The 23612-nt window shown below is 59.5% G+C and overlaps 5 protein-coding genes across 16 annotated transcripts; 2 read left to right on the forward strand and 3 right to left on the reverse strand.

Moving 5' to 3' along the window:
* Positions 1 to 4848: 4848 nt before the first annotated feature.
* On the reverse strand, positions 4849 to 8037 carry LOC309400646 (serine protease 55-like; the record flags this gene model as incomplete). The annotated part of the gene is made up of 5 exons (XM_081969209.1): positions 4849 to 5193; positions 5652 to 5791; positions 6737 to 6990; positions 7312 to 7510; positions 7968 to 8037. The coding sequence occupies 5 exons, from the start codon at positions 8035 to 8037 to the stop codon at positions 4849 to 4851; spliced, it is 1008 nt and encodes a 335-aa protein (XP_081825335.1).
* Positions 8038 to 8229: 192 nt separating this feature from the next.
* LOC309400848 (uncharacterized protein) lies at positions 8230 to 11065 on the forward strand. The gene is made up of 6 exons (XM_081969547.1): positions 8230 to 8680; positions 8772 to 8895; positions 8982 to 9064; positions 9502 to 9735; positions 9810 to 9994; positions 10571 to 11065. The coding sequence occupies exons 1-6, from the start codon at positions 8575 to 8577 to the stop codon at positions 10652 to 10654; spliced, it is 816 nt and encodes a 271-aa protein (XP_081825673.1). The 5' UTR covers positions 8230 to 8574; the 3' UTR covers positions 10655 to 11065.
* A 466-nt stretch (positions 11066 to 11531) lies between these two features.
* LOC309400518 (mediator of RNA polymerase II transcription subunit 11-like) lies at positions 11532 to 14403 on the reverse strand (the record flags this gene model as incomplete). The annotated part of the gene is made up of 3 exons (XM_081969067.1): positions 11532 to 13919; positions 13984 to 14114; positions 14205 to 14403. The coding sequence occupies 3 exons, from the start codon at positions 14401 to 14403 to the stop codon at positions 13779 to 13781; spliced, it is 471 nt and encodes a 156-aa protein (XP_081825193.1). The 3' UTR covers positions 11532 to 13778.
* LOC309400516 (uncharacterized protein) lies at positions 14402 to 16495 on the forward strand (the record flags this gene model as incomplete). 10 transcript variants are annotated; one of them, XM_081969055.1, is made up of 8 exons in its annotated part: positions 14402 to 14492; positions 14620 to 14674; positions 14775 to 14829; positions 14914 to 14978; positions 15182 to 15412; positions 15515 to 15621; positions 15997 to 16067; positions 16146 to 16495. In XM_081969055.1, the coding sequence occupies 6 exons, from the start codon at positions 14402 to 14404 to the stop codon at positions 15567 to 15569; spliced, it is 552 nt and encodes a 183-aa protein (XP_081825181.1). In that variant the 3' UTR covers positions 15570 to 15621; positions 15997 to 16067; positions 16146 to 16495. The 10 variants fall into 10 exon arrangements, with proteins under 10 accessions (XP_081825181.1, XP_081825185.1, XP_081825183.1 ...); XM_081969059.1 differs by having other exon boundaries at positions 14917 to 14978; XM_081969057.1 differs by lacking the exon at positions 15997 to 16067.
* On the reverse strand, positions 16486 to 23461 carry LOC309400515 (beta-arrestin-2). Of its 3 annotated transcripts, XM_081969052.1 has the most exons (15): positions 23291 to 23461; positions 22841 to 22871; positions 21656 to 21716; positions 21115 to 21159; positions 20470 to 20666; positions 20285 to 20344; positions 20100 to 20167; positions 19761 to 19896; positions 19049 to 19133; positions 18730 to 18802; positions 18421 to 18558; positions 18184 to 18267; positions 18016 to 18095; positions 17881 to 17935; positions 16486 to 17100 (listed from the first exon to the last, which is right to left on the reverse strand). In XM_081969052.1, exons 1-15 carry the CDS (start codon positions 23311 to 23313, stop codon positions 17007 to 17009), a joined length of 1230 nt encoding a protein of 409 aa, XP_081825178.1. In that variant the 5' UTR covers positions 23314 to 23461; the 3' UTR covers positions 16486 to 17006. The 3 variants fall into 3 exon arrangements, with proteins under 3 accessions (XP_081825178.1, XP_081825176.1, XP_081825177.1); XM_081969050.1 differs by lacking the exon at positions 23291 to 23461 and having other exon boundaries at positions 22841 to 23089; XM_081969051.1 differs by lacking the exons at positions 18184 to 18267; positions 23291 to 23461 and having other exon boundaries at positions 22841 to 23089.
* Positions 23462 to 23612: the final 151 nt, after the last annotated feature.

A 23612-nucleotide genomic window follows, 5' to 3' on the forward strand; every position in this document is an offset into this window, starting at 1 on the left:
AAAAGAAAAAACCATAAAAGAGAATAAAAATCTTGACTTCCGGTTCCGGCGGCTACGGCGACAGGCAAGCCTTTGCCTGCTCCCGCTCTCCCGGTGGGCTTCCCCCGCTTCTGGGGGGGCACAGGACGCCCCGGAGAGGCGTCCTGCCGAGGGAACGGCTCGCGGAGGGTCCTGGCGTCGTCGTCGGCTGGCGGGGGCTTCTCCGCTTCGTTCTAGGCATCGGGGAGCAGTTTTGGAGGGCGCGCGTGCGTCTCGCTCCATGCCGATCGGAGAACGCACTCTTGAACGAAGCAGCGGCAGTAGGGTGAGAGGCTTCCTTTCTTCATTCCCTCTCTTTTGAATTGATGGACTTTTCAGCACTTTTAAAAAGTTAAACTTTCGGATCCTTGCTAGAGGTGTGGCTAGAGGGAGGGGGATTTCCCCCCCTCCCTTGGACAAGCGGCTTGAGAAGATTTTGCTTTCACCCCCAGGGGAAGGAGGAGGGGGGAGAGCCAACTAATGATGCCTCACCCCCATAAAAGTGACTTTCATTGGACTTAGCTCCAGAACTTATGGGTGAACTGAGAACTTTCTGAACTTTTAAAATTTTATTATGCCTCTGAGCCCAAAGCTGGCAGGGCAAGATGGCACACTTCCGTTGTCTTCATGAACTGTGAAACCTGACTCCACCTTTAAAATTCAGGCTTCTGGTCTTTGTCTCCGAGTCACCCAGAGGAACCTCTTGTGGATTGTTATTTTTTGAACTCTTTGGAGAAAAAACTTTCATCTATCGCTAGATTGACTAAAGAAACTCCCACCTGTTTGGATCCTCTGCCTTCTGAATTCGCCTGCCTGCTCTACTTCTCCAGCTGCCCAGTTTCTACTTTGACTGATCTCCTTGCTTCATAAACCATGTCTCCAAAAAGACCACCTCCTGGAAAGCCTGGCTTTGCTACTTCTGCCCCAACGTCTGCAATGTCTAGCCCAGCTACACAGTCAAAGATAACAGAACTGATGCAACCCAAGACTACAGAGATAGACTTTCAACAAATGCTTCAACAAATTTTACAGGGCCAGGAGGAAATTAAGAAACAGTTAAGGGAAATGAAAGATGAAATTAAAGAGAATCAAGCCCAAATCTTTAAGAACTCACAGAGACTGGACCTTGTGGAGGGTGGGGTGGCGGAGGCGAAAGGGGGGGTAGAGGCTTTACAGAAGGGGAACAAAGAACTTGATATCCAACAAATGAAAACAGAGTTTGAGAGAATGTCCTTTTATCTTAGATTTCAAAATGTAATAGAAGCAGATGGGGAAAATATAAGGGACATTATGACTAATATTTTAGCTGAATATATACACAAAGATAAACAGCAGATGGAATGGGAGATAGACCTAGCCTATAGAGTGAATTCAGCATATGCCAGAACACATAATGTACCCAGGGAGGTTCATATTAAATTCCTTAGGAAAACCACAAGAGATGAAATTCTGGGTGTACAAAGGGGGCAAACACTGACATACCACGACAGGGAGATAACCATTCTGAAGCAGATTCCCAAAAAAATTAGGGAAAAAAGAAAAAACTATTCGCAATTGGCGAATAAATTATACCAGAAGGGGGTGTGGTTTAGATGGTTGATGCCTGAAGGTATGCTGATATTCTGGGAGAAGACAAGAATCAGAATCAACACACCCATAGAGGCACAGGCCTTTATAGAAAAAAATAAAGCGAACCTAGAAAAAACAGAAGACACTACAACGGTCATACAGGACACGGGAGGGGCCGGAGCTCTGCCAGCGGGGGGTGAAGGGGCAACACCAAGAAAGCTCAGATCACAAAAATAAATAAGAAAACCACAATGTTATAAACAGACCGAAAGTAATATTGAATTTATAACTAGACTATATATTATAACTATATAAACTGATTGAAAATTATTTTTTCTAGAATTAATATGCTGATTTTTTATGATTATGTATTAAGGTTTGATATTTTGATGTAACCCAGGAGTCTGGAGGGAGGGGGCGTCTGCCACACTTGCAACTGCCAAAATTTGTAACCATTCCACTTACCCTTTTCCGCATAAATGTTTTAAAAAAACAAATAAAACTTTTTGAAAAAAAAAAAAAGAGAATAAAAATCTTCAATCTTTTCTATGCCATAATCCAACTGAAAAAAACCAAAAATAGAAAACAACCAGATACGGGACCCAACTTCACAGCAAAAATAAGTAAACACTGCCATCAGCAAAAGAAAAGAAAAAGAAGTAGTTTCAAGGCTTCTTGTAAAATTAAATAAATAAATTAAAGAGAAATAAATTAAAAACTTTTATAAAATGAAAGCCTTCCAAGATCACTCCAGGCCTACTCTTACAGTTGTTATCTATTCTCTCCAGGCAGAATTTCCAGGACTGAAAATTTCAGAATGAGCACCTGTCTAAATAACTCTTCTCCTATCAGTCCTGGCTGAGCCAGTAACCTTGGAGAGCAACCTTTTCCAAACATTCATTCAAACAAAAAATAGAGACAAAGTTTCAAAGCCTCTGGATGGCAGTGTTACTTATCCAAAACTTTCCCTCTCTGTATTGCGTTCTCTGCCTTATTAAGAGAAAAGAAAAAAAGAGTAAAAAGCCAAATGAGAAAAAAGAAAATAGTACAATGAACTTTAAACCGTTGTATATAAAAAAAAAATCTTAAACAGTGGAACAGTAGAACTTAGTTATCAAACAGTCCAAAAAGTAAAACGGAAAAGAAAAAAGCCCGCTCCATTTAACACTACACTGAATAGAAAGTCCAGTCAAGCTTCTGACAATAAAAAGGAGAAAAAAAAGTAAAAACATTCACTTTGACTGTAGCCTTATATTCGCTGCTTGCTCTCTCTCATCAGTCTTTATTTTAGATTAGCTCTTCATTTAGGGTGTTTTCATAAATCAGAAAAAAGGTAAAAATCTCACCATGAACGACACGCTCTTTCCTGCATTTTCACTTCTGAAGCTGTCAACAGTTTCACCAGCCTGGCTACTTCCTAGCCGCTGGCAAGAGGGCTATTCCTGGATCACCAGAGACTTTGCGGGTGTCTCTGGGATCGGCAGATATGCCCCTTCCTATCACCATCTCTTTGGGACGGTTTAGGTCCAGTTGGACCGTCCTGTGGCTGGAATTTCGGCGGTGGTCTCGGAAGCCCGAGATTGACTGTCGTGTCACCGCGATGTCAGCTTCTGAGCATCCATTTTTAAAGGCAACTCCCCGGGGAAGCGAACCCATCTAAAGGCAGGCTCTCCACCACACGCTCCTTTTGCCATGGCCCGTAAATGGGTACACTTGTGCCAGAGCCCTACGTGAGTCTCTTGTGGGCTGGGTCTGAGGTCCCTCCGTCTGGCCCAGCAGAGACCCCCGGCCCCTTCCTGCTGTTGCCTCTGCTGGACTGTGGGCAGCTGTGAATGGGTTGCCCCCTCCCCTCCCTTCCCCGCTGGAGGGGGTCACCTTCTTTCCTCACAGCTGGACTGGGGGGAGGGGGATGATGGGTCCCACGGTGACCATTTCTGGCATTGTGAGGAAAATACCAAACTCAAGGCCCTGCAACACCTCCCAAGGCCTCCCATGGCCGCCACAGCTGAAGGAAGAGCCTCCGCTGAGCATGGGAAAAAGCTCGCCAAGTGCTCTGCTGCAGCTGGAGGAGTGGGGGACATGGGAGGGGGGTGTCATCCCTATTTCTTACCCTGACTTGAGCTTACAGCCCTTGCCCAAACACTTGTGGAGAGTCTGCCCTCACCGTCCTCTGCTCCACTGGTGAGGGGTCCTCCTCCCCTTCCACTGGCTTTGGGGGCTTCCCCCCTGTGCTGTCTCAGCACTGTGTTAGGAATGTAAGCCAACAGTTGGGTCAGCAATATATAAACCATGATGGTAGTACTGTAGCTTTAAATACTGCTGTAAAATGTGATTGGTTGTCGTTACCTCAAGCAGCCATAAGATGGAGCCAGAATGACTGTTAGCTCTCTGTTTGCTAGATGCTGATTGGTGGATACTGCTTGTAGATGTATCATGAGTTACTGTGAGTTTTACTACTGTTAGCGACTTTGTGTGCGGAACTGATTATATGATACTGGACTGTGTTCTATGGATCACTCCTTAACTGACAACATTGACAACTGACTGTCTTATCCGTGTATGACTTGGACTGTTTGATGGACTCTGAATATCTCTATTTTCCACCTAAGTAAAATACTATTACTTTTACTATTCGGCGTCCCTGTATGCTGATTTGTGCGTGTTCTTCCACACCACTCCCATTACACTTCTCTGCACACTCGCTCTCCTACCGGGGAGCTTACCTAACACACTGTATAGCTAGCATAGGAATTAAGAGCTGTCTCCTTCAAGAAACTACCTCCTGGGAAATGTAGGCAGAGACTGCCTTATGGGAAATGTAGTTCCATGACATGTGGTCACATCTATGTTTCTGATTGGCCACTGGGGCATTCTGTCTGTGCGGAGATTATAGCCGGTCATTTTAAATGCCTTTGGGAAACAGAGAAGTAATGTTTGTTTCTCCGCTCAGCATGGGAGCGAAATCGTCATCTTTTTGCACCACGTGATGGAATAGATTCTGGAAAGTCAGAAGTATCTTAATACTGAACTATAAATTTTGCTATTAAAAATGCCTGATAATAAACTTGATCTGAATGAGATTCCTAAGCGGGGTTTTTAAATGCATACGCCCCCCCCACTCCCCACGAGCAGAGAGTCAGGAATCATCCAAGAATATTTATTGAACGGCCGAGTCAAACTGAGGGAAGCCCTCCCCCCTTGCTCAGCATCCTTTGGGTCTCCCCACACTGGCCGCCGTCGCCCTTTCTCGCTGGCTGCTCCTCAGCGCAGGCCCAAGAGCAGCACCGCCAGGGAGGTAGAGCAGGGCACGACTGGGGGGACCACAGGGGCTCCTCCACTCTCCACGTTGGTCCAGAGGTCATTGTGCTTTTCGTGCTGGGAGGAGGGGCCGACTGGGATCTGGGGCACGCGGAAGGGACGCCCATCGTGCGCCGAGGTCTGCTCTAGCCAGGAGTGGTAGTTGGAGACCTGCGTGTAGACGCCTGGGCTGCGGGCGGCTGCGCAGCTGCGACCCCAACTCACAATGCCCACTTGGTACCAGCGCCGGGGGCTGCCGTGGCCGCTGTGGCCGGGTGGGAGACACATCAAGGGCCCCCCGCTGTCTCCCTGCAGAGGCGAGAGAAGCAGGGAATCGAAGAGGGGCTGGGGCACGGGTGGAGGAGGGAGGGCGGGGCATCCTGTGGGGCAGGATTCAGCAGGAATGCCACCCCCACAACCCCTTGTACTGAGGAGGGGTCCCTTCGACTCTTCTACTGAGGCCAGCAGCCCTTGGGGGGTGAGGAGACAAAGCTGTTGCCAGGGGAAGCAAGCAGGAGCCGCTGGGGCCGAAAGGAGCCTCTGGGGCTGGTGCGTGGGGCTGCTCCATGCCATCCCCTGGTCCAGGCGCTGCTCAACCATCCTGGGAATCAGCCGGTTTCCTTGGCAAGGAGCCTGACCTGGGTGACGGGCAGGCCTTTGGATCGCAAGCCTGGCCAGCTCAGGGCCCCTGTGAGCAGCTGCTCCTCTGAGGCCGGGCTGGGCCATTGCGTGGGGGTGGGTGGGGGGACAGCCAAGGGGGATCCTACCTGGCAGGCATCCCGGCCGCCCTCCTCGAACCCAGCGCACACCATGTTCCTGGTGAGAGAATGCAGCCACCGCAGGCACAGTGTCCAGTCTACCAGGGCCACCTGGATGTCCAGTAACTCAAGGGAGCCGTAATCTGAGCCTAGAGGGGTCAAGACGGGGGGGGGGGAGGAGGAAAGACGGGGGGCAAATGGCTTAGCTCTCAGCCCCAGAGATTCTCCCCTGGGCAGTGGATAGGGGACGGATCTGACTCAGGGGAAGGATGGGAGGCAGGCAAATGGGTTTCCGGTCCCTTCCGGGGTCGTAACGTTCAGAGGCACGGGGAGCCCCTCTTTGCCCACCACCAGGCTGACAGTAGCCCCTTCCCCGAGGGGAGGGGTGGTCTGGAGGAGAGCAGGCAAGCAGGAGGGACAGGAGGGCAGCGAGAGCCTCTGCGTGAGCCTCCCAGCAACAGTTAGGGCTGGGCCCGGGGCCTAACGGAAATGGAGCAGAAACAGAGGCTGGCACAGGGCAGCTGGTGAAGACTGGGTATCTCTCTCGCATGCAGGGGGTGCGGGTGTAGAGCCGAAAGGGACCGGATGGGAATTCAAGTCAGAAGCTGCCAAGAAGAGTTTTGCAGGAGAAACGGAATCTTCCCCCACACTGTGGGTCCTCAGACACACCCATCTCTGTGGGGTGCTCTGGTGAGCAGAGGGTTGGGCTAGATGCCCCTGGGTGCCCCCTCTGTGGCTCCATGAGAGGGTCTTCCTCTCTGATGCCCTCTGGGGCAGTGATTCTCAACAGAGGGTGAGGCCCCCTGAGGGAGGCTGGGCAGAGCAACCCTGCGAGGAGCATCGAAGGCAGGCAGGGCAGCAGGTTGGCAGCCGTGGCCTCTCTTTGGACCGTGCCATGCAGAAGCCCCAGCTGAGGGGCCAGCTATGGACCGGGAAGGCCGCCAGGAATGGGAAGAGAGCTCCGCTAAAGGGCCGGGCGGGGCAGTGCCACGGTGCAAGGGCCTCTGGTTCACTTCTGCGGGTGCCCAGGCAAAGAGGCGGGGCACTTGGGTTCCCGTTGGGCTGCTGGGAGTGGGGGGAAACGCCCGGCTCACCCGCTTTGGTGAGGCCCCAGCCGGCGACAAAGCAGCTGTCCCACATGCTGTTGTCCGGGACGATGTTGCGGTCTGGCAGGCAGAGGGCAGTGTGGAACCAGCTGTGGGGGATGGGGCTGTGCAGGAGCAGCAGGGCCAGGTCGTTGTCGTAGGTCTTGGGGTTGTAGAGCGGGTGGAGGTGAATCTTCCGCACCCAGCGGGTGACATTGTTCCTGCCCAGGTAGTTGCTTCCTGCCGCCACCCTGATGCCTTCCCTGCATGGGGGAGGGAGGGGCAGGGCAGGGGAGTGGTCAGTTGGGGGGGGGCAGAACAGGAGACGGAGAGTGGCAGCCAGAGCCCAACCCTCCCTGGCACCGAAGAGCCCCAGAAGCTCTTCCCCTGCTAGGGGCAGCTCTTCCGCCGTTGGCACGGAAGACTGGCAAGGAGGGGCAAGGAGCATCGGCAGCCAAAGGGGGGTCACTCTGAGAGGTCTTTACATGTAGGGGGGCTTCCAGGCATGAAGGGGAACTCTGCTAAGAAGGGCTGCCCCGCTTCGGGTCCTACAGCCCCCCCCAAATGCCCCCCTGACCAGTTACCTTCTGTCTGTGAAGCAGTGAGCTGCAGAGAGCACCCACCAGGGGTGTACGATGCTCCCCCCGCAGAAGTGGTAGGAGCTGGTCTGAATGCTGACCACCCAGGGCCATTTCCCAGCAGCAGCCTTCGTGCCCCCCACGATGCGGGCATTGCCCAAATGGGCGGCATGCGGTGCATCAAACTCTGGCCGGTAGCCGCAGCCTAAGAGTGACAAGAAGCCTCCATGTTAGGCGGCCCCTGCTCTCCGTGCCTCCCCCCCCCCGCTGGACTCACTGAGGGGGCCGGGAGGCCTTGCCAGTCTGTCTCAAAGAGACCCCACTCTTCTGGGGGAATCGGAGCCGGCTTTGACTTAGCAGCCCAGCATGGGGGCTCAGGGGCCCCCTGGGGTCTCCAATGGGACAGCCAGGCCTGCTGACTCTGGCCGGGTCTTCCCCAATAAGCCTCTCGTTTGGGAGCCCTGCTCTGCGGGGGGGGGGGGGGGGCACGGGCAGCCACAGGTAGGCCAGCCTTCAGCCTTCGCTGCCCCTGACATCACAAGTCTGCTGCGACCTCAGGAAGGTCAGAAGGGCCGCCCTCCACCTGCTCTGCCCTGAGGGGGGGGCGCTTCTGCCCGCAGGGGCTCCGCTCTCCTCCCCTCTCCGAAATGCCCCCCTGGCACCTTGTGCACGAGCACCGCTCCCTTGCAGCAGGACCAGGCACAGCAGCAGCCGCCGCACCGGGGAGTCCATGCGGCACTCCAGAGCCGGTGGGCGTGCCCTTTGCGTGTGGGCAGGGCTCGGGCCACACCCCGTAGCAGCATCACAGAGCTCCAGGTGTTGACCTCACCGGGCAGAACCGCCGCCCTCCTTGCGGCCCTTCCACGGGCGGGGTGGGGCGGGGGGCTCTAGGCCCAGAAGGGGGGGCCCTGGAGGGGCGGGGGGGGGTGGGGTCCCCTCGGGCCATTGTTGGAGCCCTGCCGGAGGTAGCCGAGAAGAGCCGTTGCGCGGCGCCCACCACAAATCCTTGACGGGGCGGCTGGCAACGTGCGAAGCGACGGAGTTTCGGCCAGGGCGCCGGAGCCGATTCGGGGCACCGGAGCTAAGCACCGCAATGGGAGGGGCAGAGCAAGGCGCCCCCACCCCCACCCCGTCCGGCTAGAGCTCTGGAGGGCACCAGGTTCCCCCTCCCAGGAAGCGGCCCGGCCGGCGCTGGGGAAAGTTGTGGAGGCGCCGGAAATCCCCTGGCGGCTGGCCGCCTTTCGCTTTCGGCCTCGGGCAGAGCTGGCGATGGCGGCGGGCGAGAGGAGCGGGGGCTCCGACCTCCGTTTCACCCAGAGACGCAGCCCGCTGCTCCTGCTGCTCCTGCCGCTACTGCTCCTGCCCGCCCGGCCAGGTGAGGCGCCCCGCCGACGCTCCCGGGACCCCGGTTCGGGGGGAGGCGTTCCCGTTCCCTCTTGTCCTGACCGCCGCTCTCCCTTCCGCAGCCTTGGGGAACGAGGGGGCGGCCGCCGGGCACTGCCGCTGTGACAGGTACCCCACCGAGCCGGAGCTGGTCAGGCGGTTCCCCGACCGCCTGTTGAGCTGGGAGCGCTGCAGGCGCCTGGTCAGGTGAGCCCAGTCCCCACAGCCCTCCTTTGCCCGTCGGGAGTCGCGCCTGGCTGCCAGCTGCCCCCCTTTGCCCTCCTCTGTGACAGGTTCATCTTCCCCAAGAATCTGGTGTGTGGCTGGGAGGACGCGCCCTGGGTGCTCCGGCTTATCGCTCGGATGGAGGACAAGCGTGAGTCTGCCCCAAAGGGCAGAGAGATTCTCTCTCTCTCTCCCCCTCTCTCTCTCCCTCCCTCCCTCCCTCCCTCTCTCTCTCTCTCTCTCTCTCTCTCTCACACACACACACACACAATCTGTCACAGAGGGACTCTGGGAGGTGTACAAGTAAAATGTTAGAGGCATAAAAACTAAATGAAAACTTGAAAAGTTTGACAAAATGAAAGAAAGGGAGGGGGAAGGGGGCCTTCAGGGGTCGGCCAGCCCCTGCCAGCTCCAGGCCAAATGGCAGAGCCAGGTCTTCAGATGTTTCTGAAAGGACGGGGGATGGGGGCACCTCTTTTCTGGGGAGGGAATGTTTTTTTTGGGGGGGGGTAACGGTGGAACTCCTTGCCCAGCAGTGGCTGGGGCATCCCTTTCCTGCCTGACCATATTTCCTTTTCTTGGCAAAAGGGAGGGGGTCTGCTCAGGTCAGCTCCTCTGAGAGCGGTGGCCAACCGAGCCCCACCAGCCGTGCCCCGCTTCAGCCTCTGAACTCCGTGGGGTCAACCCCGGTGGTCCCGATGGAGACGCTGCCGTCAGAGCAGGTGCCGAGGGAGACTCCATCACAGCGGCTGCCGGCATTGACCCACACAACGGCCGCCCCAGCCCCAGGGAGTGTCCGAAGCGTTGTGCTGCCCAGGAATGGTAAGGCTGGGGGCCAAGGGGACATGGGGAGGGGCTTGTGGGGAGGGCACTCACTCCTGGTCTGATTGGAGCAGGTGCCATTGTGGAGGTCAGCCCCACCCGATTTGGCCAAGAGGGGGCTGTGCCAGGGTGGCATGATCAGACTGCTGTCTTCTGTGTGCTGGGCATCACCGTCCTGCCCCTCGTGATCCTTGGCCTGCTGTGCTGGTGGAGGCCCCCCAGGAGAGGCGGCCAGGCAGCCCTGAACTCCGAGCAACAGGTGGGTCTCCTGCCCAGGTTCAGCTTCCCTGCTGCTCTGGTTCCTCTGGGCATTTGGGGAATAGAAGAGTGATGGGGCTCCTTCCCAGAACCTCTGGGGCAAGATGGAGAGAGGAAGGGGCCTCTGCAGCCCCTTCTACCAGGAAACAAGGGAGCCCCCCCCCCCCAACACCATCAAACTCTTGGGGCAGGAAATGAATTGTGGCAAAGCAGGAGAACGGAGGCTGCTCTGCCCACCTTCTCTGGGCCCCCTTTTTCTGGGAGCCTTCTCAGCCATTCCGCCCCACAGGCTCCCCTGGAGTTGGCCTGGGGGCTGCCTCCCACCAGAGAAGCTGCCCTCTCTTTGAGGTGCTCGCATGCCAGCTCTGAAGGGTGCTCAGAATTTCAAGGGAGAAAGGGCTGATGTTCCAGCTGTTTGGGAAGAATCTCTTGGGAAGGGGGAGGACTGAGCCACGGGGCCATCTGCATTCTGCTTTGTGGCCATCTTGTTACGTGCCTCCCCCCCTCCCCCAATGCACAGCAGTCCCTAATGCTTCAACCCAGCCACTCTGGAGCTAATTCCGATTCTCCCTTTCAGGAGTGGATGTTGGAGAGACCCGGAAGAGCCCCCACCTACAGCCCTAGAACAGAGGCAGCCCCTGGCTCGGACTGGGGGGCATGAGGGGGGGGGCACAGAAGAGAATTCAGTCCTGTGGATTCTGGAATGTCCAACTGTGACTGTTTCCGTGGCTGTTCTTGTGGATCTTTCACTTCTTCTCACAAATGAAAGTGTATTTTTGTAGAAAACGCAGTTTCCGCTGGTGAGTTTTCTGCCACAGACGCTGCCCTGATTCAGCAGAAGCAGGACTCCCGTCTGGCCGCTGCTTCCTTCCCCATTTCTGCTCCCACGTCTGATCCTTCAAGGGGTTTCCGGCTCTATGGAACAAGCTGAATGGGGGAGGGGAAAGGGGAGGATGGCACCATAGACAAATCCCTTGTGTGTCCCATCACACTTGGCCAATAAATAAAGAATTCTATTGCTCTCTGCCATGCCCCCCCCCCGGGGGTCAGGAGCTGTACAGAGAGCAGAGCAACCCTCTTTGTGGGATGAGTGAGCGGGTGTGGAAAGGGTCTGATTCTATTCCATTTATTTACTACACTGATACGCTGCCCATCTCAAAGTGACACATAGCAGGGCACCGAGTGCAAAGCAGCCCGCCCTGAACTGGTAAAAGAAGGGAAGGGAAGGGAGGGGAGGGGGCCGTGGGTGGGGAGAAAAGAAATCTGGGAAGTTCCAGACCAAATATTTGCAAACAAAGGGACAGCTGAGTGTAGCAGCTTCGCAGATTGGCTGAATGACGGGGGTGGTCTGCGGAGGGGAGGCAGAAATAGCGGAATTCCTGACTGCAAATGCCCAACACCTGGAGCAAAAACACTTTTGCTGCTCAGATCTTTGTGCAAGTTTAATATGGAAAAAGTGACACCTGCATTTTTAACGTTTGGCCCTGAAATTCAAATTGATGGGAGGCTGTGTAGGTTTTCAGAAATCCGTCAAGCAGTGGTGTCAAAAATGTCTGTCTGCCTTCGCAGAGTTTATTTGGCTTAGATACAGTTTTTACAAAGAAAGCACAGAGCAACAATATATTGTTTTTGTTTTACTTCCCCCATTCTTCACTAGTGAATCCAGAATGCTATTCAGGCCAAGGTTAACTCCTTGATACAGCCTTTCTTTGCTCGGTAAGATAGTGAGCTAAAAGATACTCGAGACCATAGGTGTAATGCGTATGCCTGTGCGTAACCTTTCCTTTATTCCCACATCTGGTTCTGCTAATTAGGTGAGCTCGTAGGTATAATAAGATAACCAGCTACTGAGATCATGGTAGCTTCCTACGCATGTCTTTACGTAAGGTTACCTCTCATTCCTTCAAGGCTGGTTGAAAGCGGGAGCCCTGCTGCCCCCATCGGGAGCTGCATTCGGGGGGCCACCAGGTCCCTCCCCTGCCCCATGTACCAAGGGTTTCTGGCCACACGCCAGAAACCCTTCTCCCCCACCTGGTGCCAGTCGCTCTACAGCTGGGTGTGGAGTGGGGGGTGGTAGGCGGACTGGAGTAGTTCTGGCTCCGTGCCCCTCCCAACATTTCTTTGGGCCTGAAAGCCACAGGCACCCAGGAGACCTTCAGCCTTCCAGGACAAGGGCCACACTTGGCACCTTCTGCTTTTCCCTCCAATGGCAGATGAGACAGAGGTAGAGGGGTGTGTGTGTGTGTGTGTGTGAGAGCGAGAGCCGTCACATCTTTGTGTAAACCCTTTAAAAGGAAGCTCTGGGTGGCTTGCTGTCTTCCCTGCACTGGGCTGGGGTGGCACAGAGCCCGGGATGAACCCCACCGCCCCCGGGTGTGTGTGTGCGTGTGCTCATTTCCTCCCCTGCCACTCGAGCCTTGCCCAGCCTTTGCCTGGAATTTCCCAGGGGATCTGAGCATGTCATGTTTGGAGGCAACCCTGGCAGGGTCCCAGAGGGAGATGCAGGGCCTAGAGAGCCCCCCCCACTCCTGGGAAATCCTGTCCAAGATGGGAGGGAGGGAGGGTGGTCAAGGGAGGCCACCAGAGCCTTGCCATTCAGGCCCTGAGCTGGCTGTCAAGGGGGGAGGGTTGCTTTCAAGGGTTGTGCCCACCCACCTATTATGCTGAGCAGCATCTTCCAAGTAGGAAGGGAGGAAGGAGGGAAAAAGGAAAAAGAATGAGAGGGAGGAAAGTCCTCTGCCCCCCCTCCCCCCTTTCTGGGAACCCTCCCCCTCCTTTCTCTCATCCCTCGGACCTCAGGGTCAGCCGACTGCTCATCTAGGAGCACAGTCAGGTGAGGGAGCTCCTTGCTTCGTCAAAAGCAGAGCTGGGCCAGTGGAGCTCCCCCTCCTCACAGCCAGAGAGAGATGGGCCTGGTGGTCCCAAGGCAGCCCGAATGGGGGTGGCTCTCTGGCCAGGGCAGTTGTGTCCCAAGAGGAAAACGCTTGCCCGTCCATGTCCTCAGGGTCCCGAGATGGCCAGAAAGCTTCTGGAGGAGGAGGGGCGTGTGTGTGGAGACTTTGGGGGCGGGGACTGTGGGGGCATGGCAGGGCTTGGCAGAAAACGGGCGAGGAGGAAATATGCGGGTCAGTTTCAGACTTCCACAGGGGGCAGGTTCACCTTGCAAAACAAAAGAGCTGCAGGCAGAGGAGGGAGCCCACGGGAGGGTTGGCCTTTTCGGGGAAAGTGCGAGTGGGAAGTAGGGCAGCTGAGGGACGACACCATCGGCCCAACCCTTGGTGGCCCACAGAAGCGGCCAGGAAACCTCCCCCCCCCCAGCGTTTCTCCACATTGGCAACGTTAAGGTGGTAGACTCCAACTCCCAGGATTCCCAGCCAGGGAGGCCAAGGTCTAAACGCCAGATTCAGGAGGGGCCAAGGGCAGAAGGGGCACTTTTGCATTCCCCACTGCCAGATGTGGGAAGGGGCGAGGGGGGGGGGCTTTAAAAGGGGCACAGATGACTTGATGCCAGTCTTGTGCCATCTCTGAGTTTGGAGCCTCCTGGCACCACCTGCAGAGCCCCGGGGGGGGGGGCTGACCACAGGCAGCTCACCATCCCCCCTCCCTCCGCCCATCCCAGATCAACCACCGGACTTCTTCCCCGGTCAACCACTTTATTTGCGGGGCTTCCCCGCCACGGGGCTTCCGGGGAAGGCGGCCAGGCCGGCGGTGCCCAGTCCAGAGAGCGAGCGGCGCCTGCCAAGGCTTCGGGGGCTGGCGTGGCGGTGCGGGAAGCGGTGAGGGCGCTACTGCTGCTCCAGCATCTGCTCGCAGCCGCGGGCCAGCTCGGCCAGCTTGAGGCGGGCGAAGTCGACGCGCTGCAGGGCCATCTGGCAGTCCTTGCGCGCCGCGTAGCTGGAGCCCTCGTGCGGCTGCCGGGTGGCCACCTGCGGGGGGAGGAGTCAGCCGGGCCCCTTCGCCGCCCCTCCCCCTCCCCCCTCCCTTGCTCACCTGCGTCAGGTAGCGGATCTGGCCCGAGAGCTCCGCCTCCACCTTCTGCACGGAGGCCCCGAACTGCGCCGCCTGCCGGTCCAGCAGCCGCTCGCTCGGCTTCTCCTTCGACAGCTCCAGGATCACCGTGCCTGGGGGGGGGGGGGGCGAGAGGCGGGGGAGGTCAGCGGGAGGGAGGGAGGGAGGGAAGAAGGGGCGCCCCCCCCCCAGCCAGACCCCACCTGCACTCTGCAGCGCCGCCCCGATCTCCCGCTCCAGCTCCTCCAGCAGCCGCAGCCGCTCGTTGGTCAGGCCTAGGCTGTAGGCGCCCCCCCCGGCTCCCGCCGCCGCCCCTGCCGCCATCCTCTCCGCGCCTGCGCCCTCGGAGGCCTTGAAAAGGCCGGACTGCAAGTCCCGGCGAGCGTTGCGGCGGGCGGCCATGCGGCGCGGGGGCTGGCGGGAGCACGTGCGAGCGGAGCTGCGGGCGCGGGAGGGACGCTGGCGCGGGCTGCGGAAGCTCCTGGAGCGACGTGAGCGGAGCGCCTCCCTCGTAGGGGCGGGGCCGCGGGAGGGAAGAGGGACGGAGGGGCGGGGCCGCGGCTGTCTGCGGAACGCGCCGCCACTGGAGCCGCCCCTGACTTTTTCCTCCTCCTTCAGACGAGCAGCTCCGGGAGCGGCTGGAAGCGCAGCGGCCGGTCGGAGGCGCCTCGGGGTGAGCGGGTGGGGTGAGCGTGGAGGGGAGGCGCCTCGGGGTGGGTGGGTGGGTGCTCGGGCGAGGCCGCGGCTGAGACGCCTCCCGCGCTCTCTTGCAGGCTCCTCGCGGAACCGGCCGCCCCCACGGAGCAGCTGTGGCGGCAGGAAGGCGAGGTGAGGGGCAGGGCGGGAGGGGGCGGGGAGATGTCCGCGGGGCACCCCAGCCCTACCGACGCCCACCCGTCTTCTCCGCCACAGCAGGTGGCCCTTCAGGCGGAGCTTCTGCGGAGCTCCGAGGCCGAGAACCGCCAGCTGCGCGCCAGGTAGACCTTCCCCGGGGCGGGAGGGGGACTCGGACCGCTTCCCCCTTTTGCGGGCCGTCCAAAGCGCAGAAGTCGCACCCACGCCCTCGAGGTTGGGGAGGGTCCCTGGAGGTCCGGGCTCTTGCCAGAGGCGGCGGCCCTTGGCGGGGCGGGGTGGAGGGGGACCCTCGGCTCCTCAAGCGCTCAGCTTGCCTGCCTGTCAGGTTGGGCTGCCTGGCCCGGGACCTGGCGGCGCTGACTCGGCGGCACCAGGAGGCCGAGTGCCGCGCTTGGAGCTTCGCCCGGGAGAACGAAGAGCTGCGGACGGAGCTGGGCCAGGCGCGAGCGCTTCTGCAGGAGGCCCAGGCGGGGAGGCTGGCGCTGGAGGCCCGCTGGCTGCAGGAGAAGGCGCTGGAGGCCACGCGGGTCAACCGGGCCATCGAGCAGGAGGAGAAGTGAGTAAACGGGGGAAATGGGTGCCCCCCTTCAGAGGTGGGGGCCTGCAAACTGGCTTTGGAGCTCCCCCCATCTCTTTCTCTCCCGCCCCCCCTTTTCAGGTACCGGAGGAAGGTGACCCGTCTGCAGGAGAAGCTGGGCCAGGCTGGGCTGTGAATTCCCTTCTGGGGCGCCCCTTTCCTGCTCCCAGGCACTCGGGGGTCCCCAGGTGTGCAAAGCACCCCTCTCCACCTTCCTTGCAGCTGTAAAGCCCTCCAAGCCCTGCTGGGGGGAGAAGCTGCTAGGGCAGTTTTTTCCCCGGACACAGGTGCTGCCCCTCTGCCCATAAGATGCTGCTGGGGAAGGGAAGCCCACCCCCTCTCAGCCTTGGGGGGGCTGCAGCTTTTGAACCTCTCCCTCCCCCTCCCCTCAGGCCCAGCGTGGATTCAGATGGAAGGTGGGGGGGGGGAGGTGGCAGCTTCAGCGCCTCCTCCCAGGAAGCAGAGGCAGAGCTGGGCTCTTCCTCTGGGAAGGGGGCGTATTTGGAGCTCTCCTGCCTGGGGGAGGAAGGTGCGTGTGTGGAAGAGGGCCGTTTCTCTCCTAGGTGGCTGGAATGGGAAGGGAGCCGTTGATGGAGCCCAGCCCCAATCCGGATCACTTTCCCTGGGAAGGCAGGTAGGCGGCTGCTGGGGTGTGTGTGTGGTGGGGATGGGACTCAGGGGTCCCTTCACACCTGCTTTGTCTTTGCTGCAGGGCTTCCCCTTGAGGAAGGGCAGCCAGTGACCGAAGAGGCAGCCACACCCAGAAACACCCGAGTGGCCCCTGCGGATTTGGCCTCTGCTGGTTTGGGATGGAAGGGCTGGGAGACATTGGTGAGCCCCCCCCCCCCCTACAGGGGCTTCTGCTGCCAAGATGGGATTTTCCCCCCTGCCCTGCCCTTTGGAGGCTGCTACCCAAAGTCCAGCCTCCTCTGCAGAGACAGGTGGAACCGAGGAAGGATGTGGCTGAGCAGAAATACCCTCCTGTCCTGCCCATCTCTGCCTCCCCCCCCCCCCCACACACCTTTTATGCCGGGGAAATGAATAAAAAGCTGTTTCAGTTGATGGTTTTATTCAGTTGCTCTTTGCTTGGCCGGGTGCCTCTTGGGGCGCAGATTCGCATCTGGGGCAGAGGGCTTGGCTGAGGGGCGGCTCTCCTTGGCCCCAGAGCAAAACTCCTCCAAAGCCGCCTTCAATTCTGGATATGAGAGCCCCACCCCCTTTTAAAGTGGGGGCTAATTTTACTATTGGTATCCTCCAAAGCATTTAAAATAGTAGATATAAAAGAGGGAACATGAGGAGGGGTAGACAACAGCAAAGTGGTACTTGAGGACAGGACCATCTGACAGTAATGCCCAATAAATGACTCCAGTGCGTGAGACGGGGTGGGGGTGGCTCGTTATATACATTAAAATCCCCTAGGAAAAGTACATGGTAGAAGCAAGGAAAACGGAAGGGAAGCCGGGAGGACCCCCTCCCCAATTTTAGTCACATGAAAACCCTACCCTAACTACAGCATTAGGACGGGGGAAGGGGGTCGTCATCGGATGGGATGCTTGCGGGGGGGGGGGGGTGCTTAGCAGAAGTAGTCGGCCTCCTCATCCTCTTTCATGCCCTTCAAGCGCAGCCGCGCGAAGTCCTCGAACACGATGTCGTCATCCTGCCCGTAGCTGTGGGGGGAGGGGGGGGAAGCAGATTGTGGTGAAGGCAGCACCGGGACCTTCCCCCCTCCCCCAGCAGGTGCTTGTGCAGAGACCCAGCTGCTGATTGGTGGGGGGCAGGCATCTCCCCCAAAACTGGAGCATCAGGGGCTCAGAAGTGGGGGGGGGGGACACAGATGAGATGCACTTCTGCCAAGGGGCTTAGCTTCCACACACACACACCCCCCCTGCGTCACTACTGAAGGGGTTCGAGGCCCACACATTCTGCAGGTGGAACCAGGTACACCTGGGCCTCCGGCTGTCTTTATTCAGCGGCTCCCGGATTGGGAATGGCTCCATATGGGGCAAAGCCCTGGATCCTTCCAGGACTTTCTTTGGCTGGGACGTCCCCTGTCCAAAGCTTCCCTACAGATTGAACCCCTTGGAGCCTCTTGGGGACCGAGAAAGCTGCTCCAGCCATTTTTACTTCCTGTCGGTGGGAAGATGGGAGCCTCGGAGGCCCTGAACAAGGCGGCTGTTTTGTTCTAGGCCGGAAATGTCTTTTATGGAAGAGCGGGGGTGGGGTGGGGGAATGCTGAAGCACGAACGGAGTAGGGGGCCTGTTCTGCCAAAGGACCCATTAGGAGACCACCATCCGCCCCGGCTGCAAACAAAGGCGGCCTCTGCTCAAGCAGGGGGTGGCCAGGACGCTGCTCTGATGCCCCCGTCTCTCTGCCCACCCCTTCCCCCATCTACCACAAGGGGTCGCTGCGCTCTGGCAAGAGACTCCCTGCCCCCCACGCCTCTTACTTGGGTTCAAACTCGATCAGGTTGGCATCGATTGGCGCATCCGATTCTGGCACATCTAGGGAGGGGCAAGAGGGGAGGGTGAAGCTATTGCCACGAACCGGCCCTGTGGGCGAAGGGGAGGGAGCGGGGCCTCACCTGCTGGGGGCTGCATCGGGGAGGGCTGCTCGGGGGGCTTCGCGTGCATCAGGACGAAGGGCAGCTCTACCGCCACGTCCCTGGCAGGGAGAGAAGCGGCCTTTGGTCACTGGGCACAAGGCAGGGGGCAAGACTGCTACCCACCCCCTGCCCCCGCCCAGGACCTACCCTGCCCGGGAGACCACCAGCTTCACTCTGACCCTGTAGGAGACCAGGATGCCCAGGACTTCCTTGTTGATGCCCTCCGTCACACTGCAAAGCAAAGAGAGGGTGGGGGTGTGGGGGATACAGAACCCCCCCCCCCCCCCGGAAAACCAGTTCCCTGGCTCTTGAGCAGGAAGCCGGAGCCTGCACGGCAAAACAGCCCCCCCCCATCACCCACCCTCCCCGGCCAAAATGGCTCACATGGTGGAGGAGGCCAGGTTGGTGTCCTCGTGCTTCAGCTTCCCGTCCAGCGCCAGGCCTCGCTTCTCCCGGTTGTTGGTCAGCAGCGGAGTCAGCGTGTAAACCTTGCAGAAGGTGGAGCTGGGAGCCACCTGGTCCCTGGCAGGGGAGACGCAAGACGGGTCAGGCATACTCAACACTGGAGTTTCTGAACCCAGGTGGGGAAATGTGGATTTCAGTCACCCCCAAGGTTTCTGAGAGGAGGAGGAGGAGGAGGAGGAAGATGACAGACCCACCCAGTGCTCGGAAAGGGAGGGGGAGGATACTCACTCCTGCTCAATCTGGGCCACTGGACACTTGTACTGGGCGGTGCTGAAGAGACAGATGTCTGCGTACTGCCGCACTGCCAGAAGGGAAGGCAAGTCACTTGGGCAGACCCTCCTCTACTTAACCCAGGGAGGGGCCAAGGAATCTCCCCCCCCCACATCGCCCAATGGGCTGGAGGAAAGCAGCGGTGCTGCAGGACCCTCAGCCTTCTTCACCCCCCCCCTCGCTCTGCTCCGGACCATAGGAGAGGACCACCACAGCGATGAGCCCCCCCCCCCCTTTCCCCAAGTCAGGCTTCCAGCCCGCGGGACCCCCTCCCTACCGGCCACTTTCACTTTCTTGACGCTTTTACTGGAGTTGTTGGTCACATGAACGTTGACACTGATGGGCTCACCGTGATAATACAGCTATTCGGGGAAGGAAAAGAGGCAGCCGGGTCAGCCTCCCTGCATGCCAGTCCCCCGGCCCCTCCCCAGCCAGGCCGACCAGCTCTCGGGAGGGAGGGGACTGCTTGAGTATAAATGCGGCTCGGCTGGGAGAGGAGAAGGGGCTGGGGGAAGCTCACAGCCTGCTTTCTGACCAGGCCTGGAGAACTTTTAAGCACCTGCAGAAACACTCCTGGACAAATGGGAAAACACATCCAGCTCCACGGTGTTTTATGTCCTTGTGGACGACACACAGCGAGAGGTTGTGTGAAAATCGGCTTGTGGACAGAGGCAGCCCGTGGCTGATGACCCACCAGGCGTGGGCTTTCCAGTTTCCTGTCCGAACTAAGTTGCCTTCTACCTCGCTTATTCAACTCACAGATATTTTAAAATGGCGCTTTCTAAGAGGCTCATTTCTAGAGCCAGAGGCCTCTTTCTTTGCAGTTCCCAAGTTACGAACTTATTACAAAACTTGGGAAGTTGCAGACAGCGGCCAAAGCCGCCTCGCTTCCTGTGGAGCTTCCTGAGGAGTGAATTGTTCATTTTTTCAGCCAGGTGCAAAGCTCTTTCCCCCCCCCCCTCTGCGAGGGTCTCCCACGCGGCCCTCACCTCCTTGTCGAGGGAAGCTTCCAGGTGTAAGGAGCGGTCGGACATCAGGAAGTGGCGGGTGGTCTCGGCCATGGGCTGCGGCCCAGGCTTCTCGGGGGCGTACTGGACTTTCCGGATAACCAGGCGGACGGAGTTCCTGGGAAGGGGCCCAGCAGGAGGCAGTCAGCAGGGGGAGGGCAGGGGATCGAGCCCCGATGCTGGGGGCAGCTTCCCACCGGGGGGGTGGGGGTGGGTGGAGGTGGGCGGGCAGGGAGATGTGCAACTATGCCAAGCAGGGATGGCAGCGTAGTTTTTAAGATGCCCCGCCCGCTGGCTCTGCTGGACTGGCTGCTCACCCACCTTTTGTGAATCTTCTCCTCCAGGTTCTTGGCACAAAATGCCCGAATCTCAAAGTCCACGCCACAGGCCTGCGAGGGAGGGAAAGGACCAGGGCTGGGACTGCCAATGCTATCATCACTCCGTGTCCCCACTTCCTCCCACCAGAATCACCCCTCCGGTGCCCCCTCCCGTCCCCCAAGACCCACCTTCCCGGTGTCCTCGGGGCCCGGCTGAAGCGTCACTGAACACGGCAGGTTCTGGGGGATCTGTGGAAGAGACGGAAGGGTGTGTGTGTGTGTGTGTGTTGGAAGGTCTTCACCATCGCTCCGCCTGGGACAAAGAGCAGGCCCACTCTGGGGGCGGAAGGGGCTGCAGGGACCGGGCGGCTTACCATGAAGCTGAAGGGGTGGGCGGTGGCACCCAGTTTGCGCAGCAGCCTCTCCTGCAGGCGGGTGGGGGGCTCGGGGGGGCTCTCGGCCGGGGGGAAGGCCTGCCAGGAGGCCATGAAGAGATCCTTGCGGAAGGAGAGGCCCAGGACGTCCAGATCCTCACGGCCATAGCGGAAGGCACAGGTCAGCGTCACGAACACTGGACAGGACAGGAGGCTGAGTTAGAGGCACCTACCCCCCAAGATGGGAAAGCAAAGGGGCCCCGGCCAGGATGCTTGAGATCCCTCTCCTGGCTACCCACCCACCCACCCAGTAGCCTGTCTGAGAAGCACAGAGTGAGGATGACTTCAGAGGTCTTCAAAGGGCAACCTCTGACCATTCCTTCTTTGAAATCAATGTCACTCGAGGTCCCCTCCCCCCCCTTCTCCTCTGCCCATTTCATTCTGCTCTATGGCCACCTGGGGGAGGGGCAGGCGCGGGGGGAGGGGGGGCTCCCCTCCAAAGGCAGCTGCCGTGGCTGTCCCTGCATTGAGGCTTCTGATTTCTCCCCAAATGTCATTCCATCTTCCACACCAAGCGCAGCTGCCCCCCATCTCTCCCCAGGAGGATTCTGCCAAGATCCCCTCTTCCGATTTATCTGGACTCACCTTTCCGATCCTTGAGATACTCCGGGTCAACCAGAACGACGCCGTCTGGCAGGGAGAAAGGAGGGAACAGGGTGTGTGTCAGGAGACAAGGAGCCCCCACCCAGAGTAATCTCCCAGCTCCAACCTCTCTCCCCAATGGGCAGGGCACAGTGGGTCACCTTGGGGGGGGGAGGCTCTTCCCCACAATCAGAGCTTGCCCCCCCCCCCCCAGGTGACCCACTGTGCCCTGCCTGATGGAAGCGTCTGACCTGGCCTTTCCCAGCCACAGAACCCCAGGGCAAAGAATTCACAAGACCCCTCCCCCCCCCGACGGTTTCAGTACTATTTGTGGGTTGAAGGCTTAAAAAAAATTCTGCACCCCCCCCCCCCACTTCACTGATCTCACGGGAAACTCGGCTGATGCACAAATGACACCACCTGAACACGGCTGCCTTCTTCTCAGGTGAGGAAAACACAGCTGGAGCCCTCTCTGTCCCCAGCTGCCCTCCTGTTTTTCCAAGGAAGCCCCCGGGGGCCTTTCTTACATGGCTCACTTGCTTACCAACGGGGTCGACTCTGTCCAGATGATCCACAAAGTCACGCTTTCCCAGGTAAACAGTCAGCTGGTGGAGACGAAGGGAACTGTGAAGCCCTCCGTCCAAGGCGGAAGCCCTCCCCTCCCGATTTGGGGCTCCCTTTCCTCCGGCTCATAAGCCCCAACTCCCTCCTTCCTCAGGCCTGAAGCCCTTTGGAGCCACCGCCCCACGGCTGCCCAGAGGCTTCTTTTTTTTTTTTATTAAAAGAGTTTTGTACAAACAGATTTTCCCCCTTTTCACCCCCCCCGCCATACAATGTAAATCTCATGTGAATTTTTGCGGGGGGGTTGGGGGGGTATAGCATTTGCCCAGAGGCTTCTGATGCCCCTGACAACTGGCACATCATCCGGTCCAGTCCCAGGGGCTCCATCCGCTTCCGCCTCCCTCTAGCCACCCATCATGCTGAGGTTTGCCTGCACCTGCAACTTGGGCTCCCTGGGGAGAGCAGCAAGCAGCCTGGCCTAGGAGCATCGCCAGGGAGATGCTGGGTGTCAACAAGCCTCCAGCACTGCAGCTGACACCCCGGCCCCACCTGGCCTGGCAGCTTCAGTTCCCCAGGAACGGCCTGCTCCCCGCGGGAGGCTCCCCACCTGCTCCACTTCTCTGCTCTGCTGTCATGGCCACCTTGGGTGGACAAGAGGATACCCCCCCTCAAGTGCAGGGGCCCATCCCTCCCCTTGCAGCACAGCCCTATGGCTAAGAGCACCAGGCCCGGGGGGGGGGCCCTCTGCCGCTCACTCCTGCCTCTGCCCCCCCCCCCCCCCCCCCCCGCCGAGAAGGGCTGCCACCCAGCAGTTGGGCTGGAGTTGCTTGCACAGCTTTCTTCCTGCCCCAGGCAGGGCCCCACAGCCAGCCTCTCAGGCAGGCAGGTTAGGCTGCCAGAGGAAGGAAGCTGCCCAGGCGGGGAGGAAGGAGGACAGGAAGCCACCACGGAGGAGACGGAGGGGGAGCCTCGCCCCCCGCCAGGGAGCAGAAGCCAGTGGAAGAGTCAGGGGGGGGGACAGCCGGAGCCCCCAGCCCCCTTCGCTCTGCCTGCCCCCCGCGGCCCCAAGGGGGCTTGCAGAGGAGTTCACCCCCCAGCTCGGCGGAACCCGCTCCTTCCTACCCCCCAGCGCAGGGAAGGAGAAGCAGAAGCGCATCCGGAGACTTACTTTGCAGTTGGGGCTGGACTTCTTGAAAACTCTGAGGCAGAAAAAGAAAGGAAAAAGAGGATGTGGACGGGCAGGACTACTGCCACCCCCCCCCGCCGCCCCGACAGCCGGACTCCCCCTCCACGGCGCAGCGGGGGCCCCGGGAGAGCAGCGCCCGGCGGCAGGTGGGGCGCCCGCGCAGAAGGGGAGCCGCCGAGGGGCCGAAGGAGGGGAGGGGGCTGCTGCCCCTCCCATCCCTCCACACGCGACCCCCCCCCGCCTGCCAGTCGCGCCCGATCCCCCATCCTCATCCCCACGTCTTTGGGCGCGGCGGGCATCCGGCGCGGGCTCGGGGGGCGGCTGCGGGCCTGCTGGGATCGGGGCGCGGGGCCGGGCCGGCACTGTTCCGGGATGCGCGCGGGGAGAAGCCCCTACCGCCGCGGCCCCCTCGGCTACCCCCCCAGTGCCCACCTGGTGCCCGCTTTCTCCCCCATGCCGGCGGGGCTGGGCTGGCGGACGGCGGGGCTGCGCTGCCGCGGCTGCTACTGGCGGGACAGCTCTGGAGGCGCGGCACGGCGGGAGGGCGATGCGGACCGCAGGGAAGCCATGCCCGGTCCCGGCACCGTCACGTGGGCGCCGAGTCGGCCAATCGCGGCCGCCGCTCCGCCCTCGCCGCCCCCCCATCCCCGCCCCCCACCTCCCAGCCCCCCCGGGGCTCACCGGGGAAGGGGGGGCTCGGCGGGGGGGGATTCCCGCTGGGGAGGGAGGGAGGGGTGGGGCGGAGGGCGGGCGC

Source organism: Natrix helvetica (genome assembly GCF_964273705.1).
Source record: "Natrix helvetica genome assembly, chromosome: W".
Taxonomy (NCBI): domain Eukaryota; kingdom Metazoa; phylum Chordata; class Lepidosauria; order Squamata; family Natricidae; genus Natrix; species Natrix helvetica.